This window comes from Mercenaria mercenaria, chromosome 7 (assembly GCF_021730395.1).
Source record: "Mercenaria mercenaria strain notata chromosome 7, MADL_Memer_1, whole genome shotgun sequence".
Taxonomy (NCBI): Eukaryota; Metazoa; Mollusca; class Bivalvia; order Venerida; family Veneridae; genus Mercenaria; species Mercenaria mercenaria.
Window position 1 is genome coordinate 16,622,292 of NC_069367.1, and position 27,612 is coordinate 16,649,903.

At 37.0% G+C, this 27,612-nt stretch overlaps 2 protein-coding genes across 3 annotated transcripts in view; one reads left to right on the forward strand and one right to left on the reverse strand.

Moving 5' to 3' along the window:
* LOC123554834 (methanethiol oxidase-like) overlaps window positions 1–27,612 on the reverse strand; it is a 136,292-nt gene that overhangs the window by 16,354 nt on the left and 92,326 nt on the right. The window lies entirely within an intron of this gene.
* On the forward strand, window positions 81–26,947 carry LOC123554837 (contactin-associated protein like 5-1-like). Of its 2 annotated transcripts, none has more exons than XM_045345200.2 (5): window positions 81–211; window positions 514–1,099; window positions 15,391–15,498; window positions 24,484–24,576; window positions 26,307–26,947. In XM_045345200.2, the coding sequence occupies exons 2-5, from the start codon at window positions 973–975 to the stop codon at window positions 26,321–26,323; spliced, it is 345 nt and encodes a 114-aa protein (XP_045201135.1). In that variant the 5' UTR covers window positions 81–211; window positions 514–972; the 3' UTR covers window positions 26,324–26,947. The 2 variants fall into 2 exon arrangements, with proteins under 2 accessions (XP_045201135.1, XP_045201136.1); XM_045345201.2 differs by having other exon boundaries at window positions 15,391–15,435.

Here is a 27,612-nt window from a genome sequence, read left to right on the forward strand (position 1 = left end):
TAACCATTTTTCCTTCAGATTTTACAGTGTCCTCGAGATCTTCACAGAAGTCAAATAGCATGTCAAGGGGAATGCAGAACGATGCCCCAATATGGCAGCACCCTTGGTTTGTTGGAGCCATGCAGCAGTTTGTCTCTAATGGAAACCATTTCTTTGATATGGCCAGGGAGACAGATGGGGAATACATTGAAAACATAGATGTTACTGCAAGGTAAACAGTCTCTGACACAAATAGATCAGAAGTTTATAGAACAGTTCAGTATACTTTCTAGGTAAAATCATTGTTCTTTTCTTTTATGGTAAAAATTAAATTTCCTTTTCACATAAAATGCAATAAGATTTATTCAAGTCAAAAATTTCCTTCTACCATACCTTATACCTTTAGAATTATATTTTACCTATAACTTAAGAGGACATTCACAAGAATAACTTTTAAGTTGTATGGGATTCAAACTGTAAATTTATCATTTCAAGGAAAATTGATGTGTACATTGATGTTTTAATTTCTTACAGGTTCGATGATGGAAACCTGTAAGTTCACAACGCTATTACATTTGAATCTCAAGAGGCCTATGTTACATTGACACAACAGCTTCTCAAATCAAATAGTATACATTTCTCATTTAATTTCAGGTTCAAAACCCAACAGCGAGATGGGCTCATTCTGTTTTCTGGGTTAGGACCAGACTTTTTAGCAATAGAATTGTACCAAGGGTTTTTGAATTATATTTATGACATGGGCGGAGGAACAAAGAGAATTCTAGTCAATACACCAGAAGCATTAATTGACAATAAATGGCATGATGTGTCTCTGTTCCGTCCCCAGATGGATCAGCAGCAAATACGTGTTGATGATAACCCTGGACAGTTGAAGATATGAAAGGATATTCTACCAGACATTTTAATTTAAAAGAGCCATTACACATAGGCAGTTTAGTGAAGTCATGATTTTTCTCTCTGTCTGTGAAGATTATGTCAAGAAATGAATTTCTAGGATGTATTGCATCATTTGATATAAACGGAGAGAATATTAATATCCTGGAAGCAGCAACATATGTTGAGCAGACGTCAGCACATTCAGTCACTAGTGGATGTTCAGGTATGCATTCAAGTGCATTGTACTTCTTAATATTACTGTGTTTGTACTTTTTCAAGGATATGAAATCTTTCTGTTCTGAGAATTCAGTAAGACTCACCTTAGTCATAAAGATCTTAATTAATCGCAATTAAACAGAAGCCTAGCAATCATGCTTTTGCTGTATTTGTTGTTATTGATGTAGTCACACCAACATCAAACTTTCCTACCAGAAGAAGAACACTCCAAACATTGTTTTTATCACAGATGGAATGGTAAGGCAAGCAAACTTGATTGCTGTTTTTCAAATAAAAATGTTTCATTAAATTGCGGAAAGTGGCGGCTTATTTTAGCTGGGCAGCCAAAACCACTTTGCAACAGTATGCCTTAGCCTTGGAATAGACCAAACATTTAAATGTTGCTGAAAAGTATAGCTGTGGATTATAACATTCTGACAGGCAGATATGCAAGCAATATATTACAGTGTCAAAACTAATACCTCAGTATTCCACATGGCAAAATGATACAGAGATGGAACTGAGTGTTGTGACAAGCCTTGCCAACAGATGCAGTCAGCCTAACCTGAACATTGCAGAGTCATCAAATTTCATTCAAGCATTTAAATTTTCAGTTTGGCTGGTGGACGGATAGCTCAGTGGTTTGCACACTGGCCTTCCAATCCTGAGGTCGGGGGTTCAATCCCCGGCAGCTACTCGGGAATTTTCAGAAACACTTTTCAGTGTTTCCCACCCAACTAGAGGTGTACTGGTCAGGAACCAAGGCAATCCTTGCAAGTATCAGTGCTATACACTGGGCACGTTAAAGAACCAGGCTGTCTATTCGCAACGAGCTAGTCTAAGTTAGCCGGACAAGCCTGTATCTGATTTCTGATCTCTCTGTAATGGGGGCTTTGTCTCACTCTGTCCCTCTGGTCAGATCGCTCTGTGTCGGATGAATTATGCGCCCTGCATATGTGGCTGCATTTGGACTGTGTAAAGCGCCTTTGAACGTGAAATTGATCATGAAAAGGGCGCTATATAAATCTGGTATAATAAATAAATAAATTTATTGATTGAATGAATCTGATTTTCAAAGTGTTACTTCAATCTCAAGTCCAGTTCCTAGAAAAATCCAGTAGTAAGTCTTGGCCCTAGTTGAGTTTGAACCCCAGACATCCTGGTTGAGCAGTTAGTTCAGACCCATGACCTCTTTGTTGAGCTGTTAGTTCAAACCCAAGATCTCCTTCTTGAACTGTTAGTTCAAACACAAGACCTCCTTGTGCAGCTAGTTCTAATGTACAACCTCCTGGTTGAACAGTTAGTCCGAACCCATGACCTCCTGGTTGTGCAGTTAGTTCAGATTCAACACCTGCTTGAGCAGTTAGTACCAACCAAAGATGTCTTTGTTGAGCAGTTACCTCTTTGTTGAGCAGTTAGTTCAGACCCATGACCTCCTGGTTAAGCTGTTAGTTCAAACCCAAGATCTCCTGGTTGTGCAGTTAGTTCAGACCTAAGGCCTCCTGATTGAACAGTGAGTTTAAACCCAAGAACACCTGGTTGAGCAGTTAGTTCAAACCCAACACCTGTTTGAGCAGTTAGTTCAGATCCAAGGCCTCCTGGTTGAGCAGTTAGTTCAAACCCAAGAACACCTGGTTGAGCAGTTAGTTCAAACCCAAGACCTCCTGGTTGAGCAGTTAGTTCAGACCACAAGACCTCCTGGTTCAGCAGTTAGTTCAAACCCAACACCTTCTGATTGAGCAGTCAGTTCAAACCCAAGAACACTTGGTTGAGCAGTTAGTTCAAACCCAAGAACACCTGGTTGAGCAGTTAGTTCAAACCCAAGACCTCCTGGTTGAGCAGTTAGTTCAAACCCAAGCCCTCCTGGTTGAGCAGTTAGTTCAGACCCAAGACCTCCTGGTTGAGCAGTCAGTTCAAACCCAAGAACACTTGGTTGAGCAGTTAGTTCAAATCCAAGAACATCTGGTTGAGCAGTTAGTTAAAACCCAACACCTCCTGGTTGAGCTGTTAGTTCAGATTTAAGACCTCCTGGTTGAGCAGTTTGTTGAAACCCAAGAACACCTGGTTGAGCAGTTGGTTCAAAGCCAAGACCTCCTGGTTGAGCAGTTAGTTCAAACTCAAGAACACCTGATTGAGCAGTTAGTTCAGATCCAAGACCTCCTGGTTGAGCAGTTAGTTCAAACCCAAGAATACCTGGTTGAGCAGTTAGTTAAAACCCAAGACCTCCTGGTTAAGCAGTTAGTTCAAACCCAAGAACACCTGGTTGAGCAGTTAGTTCAAACCCAACACCTCCTGGTTGAGCAGTTAGTTCAAACCCAAGAACACCTGGTTGAGCAGTTAATTCAAACCCAACACCTCCTGGTTGAGCAGTTAGTTCAAACCCAAGAATATCTGTTTGAGCAGATAGGTCAAAGCCAAGACCTCCTGGTTGAGCAGTTAGTTCAAACTCAAGAACACCTGGTTGAGCAGATAGTTCAAACCCAAGAATACCTAGTTGAGCAGTTAGTTCAAACACAAGACCTCCTAGTTGAGCAGTTAGTTCAAACCCAACACCTGGTTGAGCAGTTAGTTCAGACCCAACACCTCCTGGTTGAACAGTCAGTTCAAACCCAAGAATACCTGGTTAAGCAGTTAGTTGAAACCGAAGACCTCCTGGTTAAGCAGTTAGTTCAAACCCAAGAACACCTGGTTGAGCAGTTAGTTCAAACCCAACACCTCCTGGTTGGGCAGTTAGTTCAAACCCAATACCTCCTGGTTGAGCAGTTAGTTCAAACCCAACACCTCCTGGTTGAGCAGTTAGTTCAACCCCAAGACCTCCTGGTTGAGCAGTTAGTTCAAACCCAAGAACATCTGGTTGAGCAGTTAGTTCAAAGGCATGACCGACTGGATGAGCAGTTACTTCAAATCCAAGAATACCTGGTTGAGCAGTTAGTTCAAACCCAAGAATACCTGGTTGAGCAGTTGGTTAAGATCCAAGACCTCCTAGTTGAGCAGTTAGTTCAAACCCAAGAATACCTGGTTAAGCAGTTAGTTGAAACCCAAGACCTCCTGGTTGAGCAGTAAGTTCAAACCCAGGAACACCTGGTTGAGCAGTTAGTTCAAACTCAACACCTCCTGGTTGAGCAGTTAGTTCAAACCCAAGAAAACCTGGTTGAGCCGTTAGTTCAAACCCAACACCTTGTTGAGCAGTTAGTTCAAACCTAAGAACATCTGGTTGAGCAGATAGTTCAAAGCCAAGACCTCCTGGTTGAGCAGTTAGTTCAAACTCAAAAACACCTGGTTGAGCAGATAGTTCAAACCCAAGAATACCTGGTTGAGCAGTTAGTTCAAACCCAACACCTCCTAGTTGAGCAGTTAGTTCAAACCCAAGAACATCTGGTTGAGCAGATAGTTCAAAGCCAAGACCTCCTGGTTGAGCAGTTGGTTCAAAGCCAAGACCTCCTGTTTGAGCACTTAGTTCAAACCCAGGAATACCTGGTTAAGCAGTTAGTTCAAACCCAAGAACACCTGGTTGAGCAGTTAGTTCAAACCCAACAGTTCCTGGTTGAGCAGTTAGTTCAAACCCAACACCTCCTGGTTGAGCAGTTAGTTCAAACCCAACACCTCCTGGTTGAGCAGTTAGTTCAAACCCAGGAATATCTGGTTGAGCAGTTAGCTCAAAGCCAAGACCTCCTGGTTGAGCAGTTAGTTCAAATCCAAGAATACCTGGTTGAGCAGTTAATTCAAACCCAAGAATACCAGGTTGAGCAGTTAGTACAAACCAACACCTCCTGGTTGAGCAGTTAGTTCAAACCAAGACCTCCTGGTTGAGCAGTTAGTTCAAACACAACACCTCCTGGTTGAGCAGTTAGTTCAAACCCAGGAACATCTGGTTGAGCAGTTAGTTCAAACCCAAGACCTCCTGGTTAAGCAGTTAGTTCAAACCCAAGACCTCCTGGTTGAGCAGTTAGTTCAGACCCAAGAACACCTGGTTGAGCAGTTAGTTCAAACCCAGGACCTCCTGTTTGAGCAATTAGTTCAAACCCAAGAAAACCTGGATGAGCAGTAAGTTCAGAGCCAAGAACTAATGGTTGAGCAGTTAGTTCAAACCCAAGAACACCTGGTTGAGCAGTGAGTTCAAACCCAAGAACACCTGGTTGAGCAGTAAGTTCAAACCCAAGAATACTTGGTTGAGCAGTTAGTTCAAACCCAAGACCTCCTGGTTGAGCAGTTAGTTCAAGCCCAAGACCTCCTGGTTGAGCAGTTAGTTCAGACCCAACACCTCCTGGTTGAGCAGTCAGTCCAAACCCAAGAATACCTGGTTGAGAAGTTAGTTCAAACCTAAGAGCATCTGGTTGAGCAGTTAGTTCAAACCCAAAAATACCTGGTTGAGCAGTTAGTTCAAACCCAAGACCTCCTGATTGAGCAGTTGTGTCAAACCCAAGAACACCTGGCTGAGCAGTTAGTTCAAACCCAAGACCTCCTGATTGAGCAGTTGTGTCAAACCCAAGAACACCTGGCTGAGCAGTTAGTTCAAACCCAAGACCTCCTGATTGAGCAGTTAGTCCAAACCCAACCCCTCCTGGTTGAGTAGTTAGTTCAAACCCAAGACCTTCTGGTTGAGCAGTTAGTTCAAACCCAAGACCTCCTGGTTGAGCAGTTAGTTCAAACCCAAGACCTCCTGTCTGAGCAGTTAGTTCAAACCCAAGACCTCCTGATTGAGCAGTTAGTCCAAACCCAACCCCTCCTGGTTGAGTAGTTAGTTCAAACCCAAGACCTTCTGGTTGAGCAGTTAGTTCAAACCCAAGACCTCCTGGTTGAGCAGTTAGTTCAAACCCAAGACCTCCTGTCTGAGCACTTAGTTCAAACCCAAGAATACCTGGTTGAGCAGTTAGTTCAAACCCAAGACCTCCTGGTTGAGCAGTTCAAACCCAAGACCACCTGGTTGAGCAGTTAGTTCAAACCCAAGAACACCTGGTTGAGCAGTAAGTTCAAACCCAAGACCTCCTGTTTGAGCAATTAGTTCAAACCCAAGAATACCTGGTTGAGCAGTTAGTTCAGATCCAAGACCTAATGGATGAACAGTTAGTTCAAACCTAGGAACACCTGGTTGAGCAGTGAGTTCAAACCCAAGAACACCTGGTTGAGCAGTTAGTTCGGATCCAAGACATGGTTGAACAGTCAGTTCAAACCCAAGAACACCTGGTTGTGCAGTTAGTTCAGACCTAAGGCCTCTTGGTTGAACAATAAGTTCAAACCCAAGAACACCTGGTTGAGCTGTCAGTTTGGATTCAAGACCTGGTTGAACAGTTAGTTCCATCCCAAGACCTCCTGGTTAAGTAGTTAGTTCAAACCCATGACCTCCTGGGTAAGCTGTTAGTTCAAACCCAAGAATACCTGGTTGTGCAGTTAGTTCAGACCTAAGGCCTCCTGGCTGAAGATTTAGTTCAAACCCCAAAACACCTGGTTGAGCAGTTAGTCCAAACCCAACACCTCCTGGTTCAGCAGTTAGTTCAGACCCAATACCTACTGGTTGAGCAGTCAGTTCAAACCCAAGATCTCTGAGTTGAACAATTAGTCCAAACCCAAGAACACCTGGTTGAGCAGTTAGTTCAAACCCAAGACCTCCTGGTTGAGCAGTTAGTTAGAGCATAACTCAATAACCATTCACGATCTTGACTTTAAACTTGGTGTATAGGTATATAGGTGGCAATACAAAGATAAACAGGCTGTTTGGTCAAAGGTCATGGTTGCAAATGGAGCTCAAAGGTCAAAATTGTTCTACTGACTTCTGTCATGGCATATTGATAGGTGGTAATGAGATGATGTTCAGAGTACATGAACCAGGACTGTAGATCAAATGCCAAGGTCAAAGCAAGGTCAGATCTGTCATTCATATTTTGTGCAATGAGTGTAAGTTAATAACCACTCAAGGTATTGACTTCATACTTAAGGTAAGTTGTGATGTGATGATGTGCAGAGTACATGAACTTGGTTAGTGGGTCAAAGGTCAAGGTCAAAAATTGGGTTCAGATCTGTTCTTTTTATTTTGTGTTCTGAGCACAAAAAAGTATTCAAGATATTTACTTTGAACTTGGAATATAGGTGGGTGATGATGAGTTGATATTAGGAGTTCAATTATACACATTATCCTCCCCCCACCCCACACCGTCAAACAAAAATCACTTTTATTCTTGAGAAGTGCAACACAATACACAATCCCCCCCTACTCATTTCCCACATAACCCCCTCCCCCACCACCAACACACTCATTGAGCTCCCACCTAAAAAAAGGCCTTTAGTTTCCTATGTCTTAGTATTCCATTACCACCACCGCATAAATTTTTATTTATGGTTTCTTTGGCAATGTCGTTACTGCTATAGCAGCCCAACATCATTATGACACTGTCATGCCAAACAAAATTTAATTTAATACAAGTGATTCAGTGTTTCTTGATCATATGCCTGAAATATATAAAATCTTTTTTAATGTAATGCCCCTGTGGTATTGATGAAATATAGGACACTGAACTATAAAGCATACAGTGAAACACCGCTCGCTCGGGCATCGATGACTCGAGCACCCGGGCTCGCTCGAGCAATTAATGTGGTCCAAACCGATTTCCTTCTATTTTCTATGTGAAATTACCATGGCTGGGTCGAGCATAGATAACTCGATCGCTCGAGCATGACATCTGGTCCCTGTGTATTAATTTATTCTTCGTTTCTTCTGGCAAACTCGAGCAGAGGTGTCAAAATTTTTCACACCTTCGGCGGTCAAAATGTGTCGGTTAAACATTTTCACACACCGTGAGAATTGCGTGGTCTACTCCCCAACTATCTTAGATGTTTGTTTGTCGGTATATTTCATCTTATAAAGAGATTAATTATTGATAAAAGGCTGAAGAAAAGTTTTATTGATCAAATTTCGCTCAATTACTGATCACTTAAAACCTTTTTTCTTTGGGATCGAGAAGATAGTTATGAGATCGTAGTATTTTAATCAGCAGTTGTTTGCATGCAAATGAAGAAAATAATAAAGCCTTTTCATAAAACTGAGACGATAATTCTGATATACACTTGTTGATAAATAAAAATAAAAAAGTCTTAGTTGTTTCTTCACATGTGCCATTTACAAATTACATATTGAAACGTCTATCATAGATAACGTTTGTAATACGTTTTTTTTTTAAATGTCACAAGTATGTTATTATTACGAATCACTGTTTACTCTGCAAATGCTCCCCGATGACAATTGGTAAAAAAAAATTAAATTTTCTTCGTATGTTGGTCAATGTTTGGGTCGCTCGAATCCATGGATAACTCGAGCATTTTGCTCATCCCCTTGCGACCTCGAGCGAGCCATGTTTTACTGTATATCCATATCAAAGAGTTCTTTCATTTTCAAAATGTGTACTTTATTGCCATCTGACATACGATTTGTAAAAAATCAGTAATAAAAATGCTGTTTAGCCTTATACAGCATATATGTCTTTTCTTTGATTTTCAATTCAAAACACGAAACATTATCGCTGATCTCCATTCAAAATTTATTTTCAGACATGAGTGTTGAAAACAATTTGCTTGCCAGACATTTTAATGATATCCCTTATCCAACACTGATTTTCATATCAGACAATGATCAAAACAGTATGTTTGTTTGTTTTGTTGGATTTAACGTCGCACCGACACATGATAGGTCATATGGCGACTTTCCAGCTTTAATGGTGGAGGAAGACCCCAGATGCCCCTCTGTGCATTATTTCATCATGAGCGGGCACCTGGGTAGAACCACCGACCTTCCGTAAGCCAGCTGGATGGCCTCACATGAAGAATTCAACGCCCTGAGTGAGGCTCGAACCCACATCGATGAGGGGCAAGTGATTTGAAGTCAGCGACCTTAACCACTCGGCCACTGAGGCTCCTACCAAAACAGTATGACGGTCAGACATTTTAACAACTTTATAATGATTTGATGTTACTGGCATAATGCTCATATTTCAAGTAAATGTTAACCCACCTTTTCAAAATAGGAAAGTGGCAAGTAATGATTTAGCAAATGTAAAATAGGAAAAGAGACAAAATTAAGCCAGATGTCACATTACATTGCTATGGAGACTAGCATTTACTTAAAACCTTTTTGGAAATTGAATTAAATATTTCCTCATACTTTCATCAATTTTAGATAATATGTGAAGAAATGAGAGCACTTTAACGGGTGTTTATTGAACACCCCTCATAATTGGCCTATGTGAATAATGTAACTTTTAGCCATATTGGCTCAAGGTCAGGGTCATGTTTCAATACAAATGCAAGGATATGAAAAAAGTCAAAAGTTTTTATTTTCATAATCAGAAAATTTAATTCAGCTGTCAGTCTGAGAAATATATATCTATTTAGGTATGAAGTACTTTAAATGACGTGCCCTGTATTCTTGTATATATCAGATATGAAGTCACATGAAGCGTTTTTTTTTAATTCAGAATATTTACCTATATACTTCATTCTGATGTTAAATGTTGTAAATAATTGTCACAATACTGAACCATAGGATGAAAAAAAACAACATATATGCATCAAAAATGTTTCCGACATGTGTCCAAGACATCTCCTCTACATAACTGGCTGGATCACATAGACGTTCTGTAGATGATGCTGGCAAATCTTTTTCTGGTATTTTCTCCAAATGTGCCTCGTCCATATATTCAGTAGAAAAACATTGCAAAGGAAATTGTTTGTTTTGCTTTGTTGTTTCTGCATTTGTAGAAATTTGACATTTGGTGTTATTCTGAGTTAAGTCCATGCTAGAAATAGTTGTTTTTCTGTTTCTTAGACAAGAGAATGACAGGAGGTTGATAACTTTCTGTGTATGACTTGGAACAGGTTTCTTGCCCTGATTTGTGTGTATCTGTAGAGATATGATTGTACACAGGAGGATTGTTGCACTGTATATCAGCATGATAAACACGTGAAACATCAAGTTTGCAACTGGCATTGAACCTTTGGGCATGTTGTCCGTCAATATTCCCATGTACACAGTAAAAGCAAGAAAAGTAGTTATTGAATATGAAGTTCGCTCTCCAGAATCAGGAGGTAGAAAAAACACCCAAGAATTTAGTACTCCTAGCAAGTGAATTGGAATTTTCATAGTCATTAATCCATACATACTGTGACGTTTCAAGCGTATCTCTATATTAAATTCCCCCCTTCCAGCATATGTAAGAATTTCCAAGATATCCCATTCGTTATTTGCTGGTATATCCTCAATAACTGATTTGGTTTCAGCCAGTCTCATTTGGCTGGATGTATATCCTGATGGAATAGTTATTCAGACATCCCAACTTTTTCTGAATGCCAAGTGGGAGTTTTTGCTTTCCAAAGTGGGAGATTGAGGTGTTCAAGTGGGAGATATTTTACTGCGGTAATAATGTTCATGATAACGAAGCTTTTAACAAATCTAATGATAATATAAACTTATTTGCCCTTATAAAATCACTAGTCTTAAAAAAATTCACTTGTCTATATCTTATTATTCATGCATTTTTAATGTTTTGGAACAATAATACATGAAGCCTTCTGTGCAAAATTAAATAGTTATGGCACTTTAAGCACTATGTTTAAATTCAAAACACCACTGAGAATTAAACCTGCACTTTTGTTGGAAAGAAGACTCCCCAGGTGAATTTTACATGACAAACAGTACAGCTGTTAGAACTGTAAAAACAAAATGTGTATAGCTAAAAGAATAAAAGTTCAAGCAATAGAAAATTTCCTGTTTGATTCTCATCCCTGTCAACCAGTATTTAAAACCCCTGGCTCAAATACTTTTATTGATCAAAATCCTGTTATCCAAAACTGAATGTCCGGGTATTGTTACACTTTCGTAGATTTGCCTAAATCTCCAGTTAAAAGGATGTGTTTGACAAATTGTTATGATGCAAAGACAGTTTAACATAATTTAATAGTAAGTGATATTAAAATTTACCATGACATTTCCTCTTATCAAAATGATTTTAAGAGAAATGTTTTTTAAAACCTAGCAGGTTGACTCGGCGACCATCTACTTTCGATTTCAAAAAGTTACAGAAAAAGGTAAAGCCAGTATAATTTCTAATCTAAATTTGATTGAATTTAATTAGATATCTAATGTCTGGATTTTAATTTCAACTGTGACACATTAATCAACACCTGGCTTTGTTAAATCGTGTAATAAACAATAATTAGCACGGGTAGAATAAGGTGCGAAAATATCCGAAAGCTGTTGTTTACAGACTCGTCAGTAGTGATACAGTATCAGATAGGCGCAAAGAAGCGGATTATTTCATAATTTTTGTGTGTTTATGTTGTTTTTTTTTAATCGGGAGATTGAGACTTCTGATCGGGGTGATCGGGTTTTACAACCAGAATCGGGAGAAACCCGATCGGATCGGGAGAGTTGGGATGTCTGGAACTTATTAAGGTACATGTTTGATGGTCGTTTGGGTAATTCTGGACATCAGCTGGACAAACTGACGTTAGTAAGTCTGTACTTCTCATGTAAGCATTTCCGTCAAATTTTATGGAAACCTTGGATGCAGCTGCTCCTGGTCGACTCAGTGTATTCAAAGATGTACTCATAAATAGGTCTGGATGCCAAACATCATTTTTGGGTAAAATAATTTCAGTAATGTTTCCATAATCTTGCGGTTTCCATTGAAATCTTTCTTCCAACCATGTCATTTTGAATGTACCCAGAAGTACAATTTCTCCGGAAACGTCATTAAATGATCGCACATTTTCCAGACTAAAATCAATATGTACATATACTGCCTGATATTGCTCATAAACAGGTCGCAATCTATTGTCGTAATTTTCCATGAGGTCCTGTAGCAGTTTCATTGTTTGATTCAGTGTTGACATTTCACCAGTTGTTAAAGTCACTAGTGAGCATGTTATCAAAAGGGTTACCAGCACAGATTTCTCCATAATGCCTGCAAATACATAGATAAAAGAAAATGATCAATAGCAGCTTGTTGAAACATTTTAACAGCTTTTGATTTAGTTTACCTATATACAGTATTGTAACACAGGAGTTATTCCACTTTATGTCTACCTCACTGGAAATGCAGACATAATTATAATAGGACATAAAATTTTATTTGTTTTGATGTGACATTGAAATATCTTTCATTGATTCAAATATCTTTCATTGATTCAATGTTTTTATTAAAGTGTGGTAGTTGCTCCTGATTATATTGCATCTGGTTTTCACTAGTGAAAAATATTTTAATTTGACATGATATAAGAATTAAATTATTTTTTATTTCCCATTCTTTTCAATGATTTTATCCAACTGTACCCATATGAAGTACTTTACCAGTGAAGAATGTATTTTTTTTAATATATATTTTTAACTAGGTGTTGCACTCTGAAAATATCTAAAATATTTTCCCTGAGAAAGTTTACTGTTATATACAGTGTAACTTCTGAAAACCGGACCTTCTGAAAACCGGAAACCTTTGAAAACCACATGAAACTCAAGGTCCCGTTTTTTTCTGTTCTTATTTCTATATATTTTTAACCTCGGAAAACCGGAACTTCTGAATTCTGAAAACCGGACGATTTTTGAAAGACCGTTTATATTTTAACACTAAAATTGACTTCTGAAAACCGAACAGCAAATTATTTGCCAGATTAAAAGTGTCACCTGTTCATCCAAAAATGCCCGTGGCAAGTTGTCAACATGTTTTTTTGTTTATCTTATAGCAGCAGTTGTTTGTTTTGACATGCTTTATAATCATTCATACAATCATCATTTGATGCAAAAGTAAGAAAGTAATCGGCGATTACTTTCATTTTTTATTCTATTTATGAAAACGTCATTAATTAAATATCTTACCAGTGAAAAACGTTCTGAGGTTTGAATGAAAGAAAGACCGGAGTTTTAATTGATTTAGTTACAGCGATTAAACTTTTATATACATTATCAACATTAATTAAATATTGACGAACTCAGGACTCAAAGAGATGGTAAAATTAAGTGGAAAATATTGCTATTATTATAGGTATATAGTCGTCTTTATATTTGTTATGTATTTATTATCCTTAATGTTTGTAATTAAATAATTAATGAATCAATTAATTAATTATTATATACTTGTATTAACTTATTTATAAACAATAATAATCTCCTTCATCCTACATATAAGAAAATATAACTCTTGTGCACCACGTCCACTTTGCCTACAAATTTTCAAAACTTCTGAATTCCGGAAACTTCCAAATACCGAACTTCTGGGCTGGTCCGGAGGTCGTTCGGTTTTCGGAAGTTACACTGTATCAGTAATTCACTAAAAAGCATAATAAACAGTACACTTTGAAATAAACTGCACATTTTTAAATTAGTATTATAAAGATATTGTTAGTATCTGTTACAAAATATGAAAACAAACTATTTTTGGTAGAACTTAATGAGAAATGAAGAATCAATTAAAACTCACTATGAAATCTTTTCAGGTTCCTGAAACAAAGTAGAAATATTCTAAGTATTTAACAGCTTTAAAGGTATTTACTACATCAACATAGCACATAGTTCATTTTCAGAGGCCCTGAGACAAATATTTGAGCCACTCCATGATAAAACCAATATAGTGTGCAACCAGCATGGATCCAGACCAGCCTGCGCATCCATGCAGTCTGGTCAGGATCCATGCTGTATGCTAACAGTTTCTCTAATTGCAATAGGCTTTGAAAGTGAACAGCATGGATCTGACCAGACTGCGCAGATGCACAGGCTGGTCTGGATCCATGCTGGTTGCAAACGCAGTATGTTGGTTTTCTCATGGTGCAACTCATTGTTTAGTGGGATTTATTGTTTTGAAATAGGTTTTTAGCTGTTTGGGAAATATAAATGTATATACTACAGACGAAAAAGATGGTAGTTACTTTTGTATTCAAATACAAATTAAAAAAAAAAACCATAATACACTGAACAAATTGTACAGCCTTACATGACTTTCCAAGAATCAGTTTGAAATCGTTCACTTTGTTCTTTGTATTGATTTCCCAAAAGGCAGTTTGAAACATTGGTACTGTCTTTTTTTCTCACCTGTCACCTTTGATTTCTCAGGAAGCAGTTTGAAACCCTTTCAGTTCTTGGTTGTGCCTCCTTTGTTGCCTTCCCAGGAAGCAATTTGAAACCCTTTCAGTTCTTGGTTATGCCACCTTTGTTGCCTTCCCAGGAAGCAATTTGAAACCCTTTCAGTTCTTGGTTGTGCCTCCTTTGTTGCCTTCCCAGGAAGCAATTTGAAACCCTTTCAGTACTTGGTTGTGCCTCCTTTGTTGACTTCCCAGGAAGCAATTTGAAACCCTCTCCATTCTTGGTTGTGCCACCTTTGTGGATTCCCCAGAAAGCAATTTGAAAAAATTCTCTGTTCTTGGTTTTGCCTCCTTTGGTTACTTCCCAGAAGGCAGACTTAATCCTTTATTAAATGTACTTACAGAAGATGATGCAACAGGGTAGGCAGAATATTATTTTGATCCAAGCACCAGAAAAGAAAAATGTGTAGTAAAGACTTGCCAAGGGAACAGTGTCAGTCTTGATGTGATTTTTTATATTTAGCTTAAATTTTCACTTTTTCATAAAAAACTATAAGGCAAATATACATTTTATGAAATTCAAATAAAATGAAGTGTATTGTAGTCAGTAAATCAGGATACAGCATTCCTATTGTGCTGATAGTTACATTGCAGGAGACCACTGCAGAACCTCACTGTGTCCAGAGATAGTCATTCACCTGATTTCTAAATTATTTAAACATTTTCATAGATTTGCTCAGTTATAAACAATCGAAAATTCACCTTATTGATGTCATTTTGTTGTCACTGGCAATAAATTTCGATCTGCCTTTTGTTTTTAGCAATATAACAGATTTCATTTCAAAATAAGTCAGAATTGTGTAGACATCTGGGAATAGATGTGTCAATGACAAAGGAATGAATGTATCAGTTGAAATTCCACAATTCCCACATGTGATTATTTACACCTAGTATATGATGTATATTCTACAAACTTTGTGATATATTGCAAGCCAGGAAAACATGTAACACTTCTAGTTAAGAGAAAATTATTCTATTTATACATAAAAAATTTCCTACACTTATTAGTCTGGAAAAGCATTAAACTGTTCTATTGAAGTAGTTGGTATTAGTAACAAAACATTCTAATGTGGTCAAAATTACATGTATATTTTCTTGCAGTGTTTGATATTAACATTTTTTGTTGTCTTTAAATATGAATAACTCTGTGCTATGTTACATTATGTTACCTTATAATTTCAGGTTCTGAGTTGACTTGCCTGGCATTTACATCATGTTACAATGGAGGTAGGTGTGAACAGCAGTGGAACTCTGAGTTGACTTGCCTGGCAACGTCATGTTACAATGGAGGTAGGTGTGAACAGCAGTGGAACTCTGAGTTGACTTGCCTGGCAACGTCATGTTACAATGGAGGTAGGTGTGAACAGCAGTGGAACTCTGAGTTGACTTGCCTGGCAACGTCATGTTACAATGGAGGTAGGTGTGAACAGCAGTGGAACTCTGAGTTGACTTGCCTGGCAACGTCATGTTACAATGGAGGTAGGTGTGAACAGCAGTGGAACTCTGAGTTGACTTGCCTGGCAACGTCATGTTACAATGGAGGTAGGTGTGAACAGCAGTAGAACTCTGAGTTGACTTGCCTGGCAACGTCATGTTACAATGGAGGTAGGTGTGAACAGCAGTAGAACTCTGAGTTGACTTGCCTGGCATTTACATCATGTTACAATGGAGGTAGGTGTGAACAGCAGTGGAACTCGTTTAAATGTAACTGTGATATGATGTCTTTTACTGGATGACACTGTGCAGATGGTAGGTATTCATACAGCCAAATATAAAATAATTAATTTAGTTCTGAACTCACAGTCCAGAGACTTGGACCTCCATGACTTAGTGAATGAAATTGCTGACTTTTATTTGCTCATTCCTTACCATTGTGGGTTCCATCTTTTTGCTCAAGGTTGTGATGTTTTTCCAAATGAGGAAGGTATTAAACTGGTATTAAAGTCACTGTGCAAGGTCAGTTGATCTATCCAGGTGTCTGCTTGTGACTGGTATAATACCCTAAGAAACACCTGGGTCATTTTTTGCCCTATTATGCTGGGATTTAAAACCGAACAAACATGCCGTAATGATTAAAGTGATATACAGGTGGAATAGTGGATGAAAAATATCATAGTGATGCTATTTCTCAAGTCCTATTGACAAGCTTAGTGTCAACAGATTATTTCTTACTTTGACTTCATGTATCCGAAGTTCGACGTAATGATATCGCCTATCTTGGACTACATTTTGTATATGTGTATGGCTATATTGTCATTATATCCAATCCTTCTTTTAGGGGGTTTGAAAGGGGAAAGAAATAATACAAAACGTAAATGCATCATTTTAATTGTTTTTCGATAACGAAAATTTGCCAGTTAAATACGCATATCGTTACTCAGTCAAAAATGGTAGACTTTTACTCTGTCAAACAGAAAAAATATTTCTTGCCTATTCAGTTATTGCTTGCTAGCACGCTGTTTTAGACTAATTATTGAGAATTAAATGCAAACTTGTTAATATTTAAATTGGATTAAACAGGCTGGTAACATTGCCCGATCGGGCTTATGACACAAAAAGTAATATTTCTTGAAAAATAATGAAGATATTTCTTTCAGACTTAGTCCATTTGTTAAGCATAACAAATGATACAAATTAGAATAAAAATAACTTGGTTGCCTTCAGTTTTGGTAGAATTATTTCCCCTTTTCAGATTTTTATGACGCATAATCTTTGAAGTCCAAAAAAACAATGTTCTAATGCTAAGTTTAAAACAAAAAAGGGTTAAATGGCTTTCTAATGCTCTAAATTATTGTGCTAGTACATGAATGTAAACATTTTACTCTGCTTTCACTTACAACATTATAGAAAAATGTTAGTCCTAAAAAAATTGCTCATACATCTGCACTAGAAACAAAGTATTTACGCTAAATATATAGAATAAAGGTATTGGCACACAAGTTTGGAGCACTAGAAAGCCATTGAACCCTTTTCTGTTTTAAACATTGCATTAAAACATAATATTTTTGGACTTCAAAATTATGCATCATAAAAATCTGAAAAAGGGAAGTAATTCTAACAAAACTGAAGGCAACAAAGTTATTTCTATCTTGATAAGCATTATATGTAATGCTTAATAAATGGACCAAGTTTGAAAGAAATATCTTTATTATTTGTCAAGAAATATTACTTTTTGTGTCATAAGCCCGATCGGGCAGTGTTACCAGCCTGTTAAAGATTAAATAACAAAATAATCTCGAAAACCAACCTGATTATAATAAATACATTGCTGGTCAACAATAGGTTGATTTTCACACCTTACAAATAATTAACATGGAAATTTTTTGACAAGCTTTGATATCAATGAAACCAGGTGTAAAAACAGAACAGGTAAGTTAACGAGACTGAAAAATCTCATCGAGCTAATAATATCGAGGTAATGATACAATTCAACTGTAATTAAAACAGTGTGACTGAAAGAGAAAAAACAAACTTTAAAAACAGATGAATCCTGATTAAAAAGCTTGTTTGATTTGAAGTACATAGTTGTGTTTAAAGTAGGCATGAATGCCCCTGGCCATCACTCTTCAAACACACCGATTTATTACATACAAAAATGGAACTTTCTAAAACTAGATTATTGATATAATATTGCTAAGTGATATGCTACTAGACAATTGGTCATGAAATGCATTATAAGAAAGAAATGGTTGTATTTTAATGTTGGATGGTAGGATAGCAATTCTGAAGATTTATTTTCCAAAAGATTCTGTTAATATAGAATTTTTGAATGGATGACTTGCAATTTTGTTATAATGTATGATTTTTAGCTTTTGTGATCGCGCAGCGTCCGTGCGTCCGTCCGTGCGTAAACTTTTCCTTGTGACATCTCTAGAGGTCACAGTTTTCATGGGATCTTTATGAAAATAGGTCAGAATGTTCATCTTGGTAAATTCTAGGTCAAGTTCGAAACTGGGTCACTTGCGGTCAAAAACTAGGTCAGTAGGTTTAAAAATAGAAAAACGTTGTGACCTCTCTAGAGGCCATATATTTCACAAGATCTTCATGAAAATTGGTGAGAATGTTCATCTTGATGATATCTAGGTCAAGTTTGAAACTGGGTTACGTGACTTCAAAAACTAGGTCAGTAGGTCAAATAATAGAAAAACCTTGTGACCACTCTAGAGGTCACATTTTTCATGGGGTCTTTATGAAAATTGGTCAGAATGTTCACCTTGATGATATCTAGATCAAATTCGAAACTGGGTCACTTGCGGTCAAAAACTAGGTCAGTAGGTCTAAAAATAGAAAAACCTTGTGACCTCTCTAGAGGCCATATATTTCAAATATCTTCATGAAAATTGGTCAGAATGTTCACCTTGATGATATCTAGGTCAAGTTCAAAACTGGGTCACGTTGGGTTAAAAACTAGGTCAGTAGGTCTAAAAATAGAAAAACCTTGTGACCTCTCTAGAGGCCATATTTCTTAATGGATCTTCATGAAATTTGGTCAGAATGTTCACCTTGATGATATCTAGGTCAAATTCAAAACTGGGTCACGTGGGGTCAAAAACAAGGTCAGTAGATCTAAAAATAGAAAAACCTTGTGACCTCTCTAGAGGCCATATTTTTCATGAGATCTTCATGAAAATTGGTGAGAATGTTAACTTTGATGATATCTAGGTCAAGTTTGAAACTGGGTTACGTGGGATCAAAAACTAGGTCAGTAGGTCTAAAAATAGAAAAACCTTGTGACCTCTCTAGAGGCCATATTTCTCAATGGATCTTCATGAAAATTGGTCAGAATGTTCACCTTGATGATATCTAGGTCAATTTTGAAACTGGGTCACGTGTGGTCAAAAACTAGGTCAGTAGATCTAAAAATAGAAAAATATTGTGACCTCTCTAGAGGCCATAATTTTTATGAGATCTTCATGAATGTTGGTCAGAATGTTCACTTCGATGATATCTAGGTCAGATTCGAAACTGGGTCACGTGGGGTCAAAAACTAGGTCAGTAGGTCTAAAGATAGAAAAACCTTGTGATGTCTCTAGAGGCCATATTTCTCAATGGATCTGCATGAAAATTGGTGAGAATGTTCACCTTGATGATATCTAGGTCAAGTTTGAAACTAGGTCACGTGCGGTCAAAACTAGGTCAGTAGGTCTAAAATAGAAAAACTTTGTGACCTCTCTAGAGGCCATAATTTTTATGGGATCTTTATGAAAATTGGTCAGAATGTTCACCTTTTGATATATTATTGTGTGATTCAACAATTGGTCCCGGTAAATGCGTTATAAGTAAAAAAATGTTATATTAATGTGATGTAATAGAGCAATTTCCTGAAGATTTATTTCCAAAAGATATGTTATTATGAATTTGATGAGGACTGCAATTTTGTTAAATGTAGATTTAGCTTGTGATCGCGCACGTCCGGCTCGTCGTGCGTCCCGTGCGTAAACTTTCCTTGTGACATCTCTAGAGGTCACATTTTTCATGGGATCTTTATGAAAATTGGTGAGAATGTTCATCTTGATGATATCTAGGTCAATTCGAAACTGGGTCACGTGCGGTCAATAACTAGGTCAGTAGATCTAAAAATAGAAAAACCTTGTGACCTCTCTAGAGGCCATATTTTTCAAGAGATCTTCATGAAAATTGGTCAGAATGTTCACCTTGAAGATATCTAGGTCTAGTTTGAAACTGGGTCACGTGCGGTCAAAAACTAGGTCAGTAGGTCTAAAAATAGAAAAACCTTGTGATGTCTCTAGAGGCCATATTTCTCAATGGATCTTCATGAAAATTAATGAGAATGTTCAGCTTGATGATATCTAGATCAAGTTCGTAACTGGGTCATGTGCGTTCAAAAACTAGGTCAGTAGGTCGAAAAATAAAAAAACCTTGTGACCTCTCTAGAGGCCATATTTTTCACGAGATCTTCATGAAAATTGGTGAGAATGTTCATCTTGATGATATCTAGGTCAAGTTTAAAAGTGTGTCACATGCTTTCAAAAAACTAGGTCATTAGGTCAAATAATAGAAAAACCATGTGACCTCTCTAGAGGTAATATTTTTCTGGATCTTCATGAAAATTGGTCAGAATTTTTTATCTTGATGATATCTAGGTCACATGTGCTCTAAAACTTGGTCACTATGTCAAATAATAGAAATAACGACGTCATACTCAGTTCAACACTGGGTCATGTGGGGATAGGTGAGCGATTCAGGACCATCATGGTCCTCTTGTTTTCTAATGTTATAAGGCATTTTCTGTGCTTTATAAAAACAATTACCAATTTTGTTAATGCAGTGAGATGTTTAATGCATTAGTTATTAAAAACACCAGTCCAAGTGACATATAAATGAATTGATGGATTAAATTTTGAAATTACTAAAGCTACAACTGACATTTCTTGTAATCTTGTCTGGTAATCTGCATTTTTTGTAAGACAGCTGTTGTGTTGTTTCTGTTAGGTTTGAAAATGGTATTTGAAACTTGATAATTGGACTACATAGTAGTTCATGTCATAAATATCTTGCTTGTTAAAGTAGTTCTGCACGCTTGATGAACTGGAAGTGAATGCATAATGTCATTTATCTGGATAACGTAGAATAAAGCCTGGATTCGGGGGTATGGAATAGAAATCATTTTATGATAAGTTATTGTAGACTTTGTGCTAATTTTATGATCATTAGAATACAAGTTTTTGTTTTTAAAATAATTTAAAATTTCAAATCAAGAAAAAAAAAAAGATGACCGCCTCAGGAATTGAACCCCAGACCGCCGCGGCAATAAAGTCAGTATGCTTTTATCGTAATCTATAGCGCTATGGAGGAATCAGTAAAGATTTGTTACAATATATAGATATTTATAATCGAGACAGTTTACTTGGAGTAAAGTTTGATTTGCACCGTAAAAAGTAAAAATCTTTATGTTTGATATTGTCATATCACATCATTTCCCAAATGTGTTAATCCACCTCATAAGGCTCAACCCAGCCATCAAACAACAACAACAACAAAAAATAACCTCCGGTGAGCGATACTGGGTCATCATGGCTCTTGATTCATTTGACCTTGCATCACAAATTATTCCCCTATTAAACTATAGAACTGAGTGTATGGTTTGTTTCCTTCCTACATGATTTTTTTATACCATATCTTACTGTACGTGATTTAAGACCCAACATTTTTTTTACATACAAGGGTCTAGAATGTAACACGGTAAACACAGTATTCAAATTGCATATGCGTTTCAAATGCAAATATTGGTTTAAGTTAAGTTTTACTTTTTCACAATTAGCATGTATGTTTCAACCTTTGATTTGCTTATGCTTTGAAACCAGTTGATACATTAAATTTGCTTAAATAGGCCTGACAGACATCCAAATATGCTTAAAGTTAAAAACACCGGTGATGCCAGGTTTTAGAAACGTGCAAACATTTCCGAACTTGAGATATATTAATACAGTACGTAATACAGTCAATCTAACAGGAGCAGAATGCCTGTTTTGGTCAAAACTAACACAAAAACATGACAGAAATCCAAAAACAGTCACTTCAAATCAATTAGTCCCTTCAATAGTTTTTGTACTGTCAACTGTACGACCAAAAACGAATGTGTCGATCTCACCTTACACATGTGGCTATCGAAAGAATATATAAGCAGTTCGATCAAATGGCAAATAAGCATGTACTTACATGTTTTTTGAAGAAAAACCTCCCGTTTCTTTGTTTACATCGCCATTTCTGCCAAGATGACATTGAATTCTCGCTTAAAAACCCGAGAGACATTATATACGTCCGACCCCCTGCTATTTATCGATGTCATCTATGATGTCAACAGGACTCCAAATGGCCCGATGCAGCTCATATTTATTGTTAATGGTTTCTTATTGTCAGAGATAGAGAGAGAGCAGGTTCGTTCTGGATTTGCTTCTTTACCAGAACAAATACAAAGAGTTTTTGTAATATCAAACATATAGAAAATATACTTTTTATGGCGTATTGTTGTCTTCTGTTGTCATTCCATTACTACATGATCACTTTAGGAACAGTGATATAACTTTGCATTAGTGTTCACTTTTTAAAGAACATAGGAAACACAAAATCTCTAGACATTAACTTCTAAAAGGCAAACTAAGTTTTTATCATTGTTTATTCATTGAGATACTCAGACAGCTGATGAGTACAGGAAGAGTGATCTGGAATATTTGATTGTTATAACGTCTCCCCATATATGGGCAGAGATATTGGTTTTGTGCTGTTTGTCAGTCTGTCCTGTCAACCATTTTTCTGTCAAGCTGTTACAATAGTTTGTTCGGACTAAGTCTCTACAGTGTATTTGTAGAATAAGTGCCAAGTCAGAATACAATGTCACTGTGCTGGTCAATTCATACTAATGAGTTTTTTGCAAGGATACTCCTGTAATATTTAAATCCAGTATAATTCATGTATATGTACTACACCAAACTTTTCAAAAAAATAGAAACTGTATCTTTAGAGCATTGTGTTGCTCAACAGCTTCATGTTTGTCTATCCCCCAACACATGTCTCTGTGTTGCGACCAGATATTGCATATCCATTCATACAGTATAGGGAGGCGCCATTCATACAGTATAGGGAGGCGTACACTTTTGTCAAAAGCAGTTAAATTTAAGATAGAATGTCTTATCCTGGCAAAGTAGACAGTCATTTTTAGCTCGCCACAGCACTAAATGCTCAAGTTGAGCTATTGTGATCACTCACTGTCTGTTGTCGATGGAACATTTGTCTGTTCACATTTTCTTTAAACAACAACTTTAAAATTGGCTTGTGGAAGTTGATGATATTTAACATAAATGCTCCTTGCTATGAAAAATGTCTTGCTCTGCTGCACACAGGGGTTGCTAGAACTGAAAGTAGAAAGCTTAACAACAGATTTCTTCCTAAAGTACTGATCCATTCTGAAATTATTTTGAAGGAATATTTCTCGGTTTGTTCTTTTTGTATAATTTCTACTTGTCAAAAAAAATGGGATGCATGGTGGCTTGATAATTTACCCTGCCCTTTATATATAAAGGGGATGCTTTAAAAACCTTCTGCTCAGGAACCATTTACCGAATTTCAAAATGATTTCACAGAAATGTTCTTGAGTTACCACCTACCTAAAGTTTTTAAGCCATCTTGATTCATCAAAAAAGATGGCCCAGGGTGCAGGTCACATTTTCATTATATGACATATTACTCAGCATGCCAATTTTCAGTGGAATTAAGCAAAAATTCTTGGTGATTCTCTGTAAGTACAACATTGTTTGGCTGTTTTCTAAATTGATAAAAAAAACAACATGGCCAGCAGGGGTATGGATCTTTTTTCTCTATATGTATTTATGAAATTTAGAATCTTCTTGTCAGATTTCATTATTTTTGCAGGTATGTTTTTGGATGAACCTGTAACAAAGATTTACAAATAACCAGGATTCATAAAAAGCATGGCCACCATGGGCTTGCCTTATTTTTTGTTCATGTATGGTGGACACTTTGCAAACTTTCATGTCTGAAACCACATTTTTTATTTCAAAAATCCTTGTTTCCTAGGTTGATAATGCCATTTTAGTTTTTTAAAAAATTCTGATTGCCACAATACCTCTTTAACTTGGGTGAGCAGTTACAGCAATTCATGGTTCTCTTGTTAAAAGATAGTTGTTAACTTTGTTATATTGTTTCTATGTAATTTTTAATGCTTACCAGAAACCCTACTGAAGTTCTATCCTGGCATAGATGTGTGTTCATTGCACAGTTAAGAAATAATAATCTCTTAGGTAATCAGAGTGTTTATTTCTTGCGCCTATTTCATTCACAACGGGATTTGCTGTTTCATAGGTATACAATTTAAAAAAGAAAGTTGCATGCCATTTGTTTAAGTCAGTTAAGATTGATGAATTGCATAAAAATATACAAAACAATGTAAGCTTGTATCAGAAAACAATAGGATTTGTTGGTGTAAAGAACAATTAAGTAAATTATTTTTCATCAGCATTTTTCATAAATTTGTAAGAATTATCAATGAGATGAAAAAGGATCAAACTTATACAAAAGAAATGATATGAAATATATTTTCTGGTGTGTGCTATATATCATCACAAGCACAGGGAATAAAACACATGTATTATTTTACACTTCTATGTTGTAACATGTCACAAATTTGATATACATAAAGTCATTTTTCTAAGTAAGATGTGTCAGTAGCTGCGTTCCTATTAACTGATGATTCTTCACACGTCACCTCCCCCTAAAGGAGAAACTGTATATTTTCAGGACAGAAGATGAGTGTGTTTAACAGTCAAGCTCGAATAATGATTGGTTGGAGGAAGATCAGTCAAGGTGACTTCACACAAGGAACTGTTTCTGGTAAGTATAAAATGATGAGTTACTGTAGAAACTTTTGGACCAAGGTGACATCACACTTGCATTCTGGGAAGTATAAAATGATGAGTTGCAACAGAAACTTGTGGGTCAAGGTGACATCACACTTGCATTCCGAGGAACTGTTTCTGGTCAGTATAAAATGACAAGTTGCTCTAGAAACTTGTGGGTCAAGGTGACATCACACTTGCATTCTGGGAAGTATAAAATGGTGAGTTGCAACAGAAACTTGTGGGTCAAGGTGACATCACACTTGCATTCCGGGAAGTATAAAATGATGAGTTACTATAGAAACTTGTGGGTCAAGGTGACATCACACTTGCATTCCAGGAAGTAATAAATGATGAGTTACTATAGAGACTTGTGGGTCAAGGTTACATCACACTTGCATTCAGGGAAGTAAAAAATGATTAGTTACTATAGAGACTTGTGGGTCAAAGTGACATCACACTTGCATTCCGGGAAGTATAAAATGATGAGTTACTATAGAGACTTGTGGGTCAAGGTGACATCACACTTGCATTCCGGGAAGTATAAAATGATGAGTTACTATAGAGACTTGTGGGTCAAGGTGACATCACACTTGCATTCCGGGAAGTATAAAATGATGAGTTACTATAGAAACTTGTGGGTCAAGGTGACATCACACTTGCATTCCGGGAAGTATAAAATGATGAGTTACTATAGAAACTTGTGGGTCAAGGTGACATCACACTTGCATTCCGGGAAGTAATAAATGATGAGTTACTATAGAAACTTGTGGGTCAAGGTGACATCACACTTGCATTCCGGGAAGTAATAAATGATGAGTTACTATAGAAACTTGTGGGTCAAGGTGACATCACACTTGCATTCCAGGAAGTATTAAATGATGAGTTACTATAGAAACTTGTGGGTCAAGGTGACATCACACTTGCATTCCAGGAAGTATTAAATGATGAGTTACTATAGAAACTTGTGGGTCAAGGTTACATCACACTTGCATTCTGGGAAGTATAAAATGATAAGTTACTGTAATTTCTGTGGTAACTAGGTGCAATTACACATGTTGCTGTGACCAGTATAAGTAGGTCAAGGTGATATTTCAAATTGTTGCTAGAAAGTATAGAATTACATGGGTGTAACATGATAAAATACAGGTCAAGTTTGACTTTGAGGTCAGTAGGTCAAAGGTCAAAGTCACAATGACACGAAACAGTTAAACAGTTTAAGGATGATAACTTGAGAACACTTGGGCCTAGGATCATGAAAATTGAAATGGAGGTTGGTTATGATCAGCAGATAACCCCTAATGATATTGAGGTCAGTAGGTCAAAGGTCAAGGTCACAGTGACCCAGATCATTTAAACGGTTTTCGTACAATAACTTCAGAACGCTTGGGACAAGGATCACGAAAACTTAATAGAGAGGTTGGTCATGACCAGCAGATGACCCCTATTGATTTCAAGTTCCAAAGGTCAAAGGTCAGAGTGACCCGGAACATTTAAACCTTTTCCGGACAATAACTTTAGAACGCTTTGGTCGAGGATCATGAAACTTCATGAGGAGGTTGATCATGACCAGCAGATGGCCTCTATTGATTTTGAGGTTAGTAGGTTAAAGGTCAAGCAAGTTCGGCTTTTGACATTGGCTTAGTTCTGTGATAAGGACATATTGTGGGTGTATAATGTGACAACTCTAGTTAATCATGTTAGAATTTTCTTGCATTATTTCAGTTGTGTCCCTTGCTTAAAGCTGCTTTCTATGGAATTTTTACACGAAGTCATTGACTGGCGACATGGCATGAAGACGGAATGCACTGATGAAACCAAGTTTTTCGCTGTTTTCTGGCAGCCAATGGAACAGCTGAGAATACCAATGCAAGTCAAGTGTTGACTTTTCCACAAAATAGCACAGATTCTGAGCATTGTTTCTGTCTGGTCAGAAAAAAAACAACAGAGAAATAACTTATCAATGATCTATTCCTGTCTGTTAGTAATAATTGATCGCAAACTGAATGCTACCATGGGTCTACTGGCAAGCTTGAAAGATACAAAGATAAAGATGATTTATTAAACTTATTAAAAATAATAATAGGGAATATTCAGTTGTGATAGTTAAAATGGACAATAAAATATAATGAGATCAAGTGCAAATCTGATGGTTCATGATTGACATTAACACTTACTGAATGTATCATTAAAGGATGTTCAAGTATGACAGCGAAATAGACATTAAACCTTAAAGATCGAGTTCAAAAATGGTTGTTTAAGAAAAGATACTGAAAAGACCAAGATCAGCACTAGCATGTTAACAATGTTACAGTTTATTTTATAGCATTTCAAACCCGATAATCAATTCAAATTTCGATGCTGTACGTATCACTGTTCTCTGTCTTTGATCCATCACACTCACACGAGACATCATAATTGACAAGGTCCTTGTTAGCCAGATTTCGCAACATTTTCCTCTGCTGTTACTGGCAGTTCAGCGTCATATCTAATGTTGTCTTCACAGTCTGTCTCTTCCACTTAGAAAATGTAAAAAAGTTATTACTAATAAAACATTATATAGCCCATCTTAGACTATCACCTTTGGCATGCCAAATACCACCAAAGGTCGCTAGACGCCTATTCCAGCTGTCTTATTCCATCATTTTCATTTTGTTTATTTTGAAGTACAAACATTATATTCTTATTATTATCATGTGAATCATAATGCAGCTTCCTTTATCAAAGTCTTTCTTTCAGTGTCTTCAAACAGTGTTGGTGGAAACACTGCTTCAGCATCAGTTAGTTGATCAATGGTCAGTTGCAAAATAACACCAATTGGCACAGTTGGCACTGTATTGTATTTGTCGCTGACCTCAATCTTTGCTCCATCATGCACCTGGTTTTGAAATATCGCCCTATGGCATGCTGAATGCCACTAGTTATCGTGTGAGTAATAGCACTCTTCCTTTTTGTGCCCCCCCTTAAGTGGTGGGGGCATATAGATTTGGTCTTGTCCGTCCGGGCAACCGAAATGAAAGAGAGGGCCATC

Excerpts from the sequence above, each read along its gene's own strand:
- LOC123554837 (XM_045345200.2), top strand. The coding sequence starts at position 973 with ATGTCAAGAAATGAATTTCTAGGATGTATTGCATCATTTGATATAAAC. Across the intron at positions 1,100-15,390 it reads AGTCACTAGTGGATGTTCAG|GTTCTGAGTTGACTTGCCTG; the intron begins GTATGCATTCAA and ends TTATAATTTCAG. Across the intron at positions 15,499-24,483 it reads AACGTCATGTTACAATGGAG|GACAGAAGATGAGTGTGTTT; the intron begins GTAGGTGTGAAC and ends GTATATTTTCAG.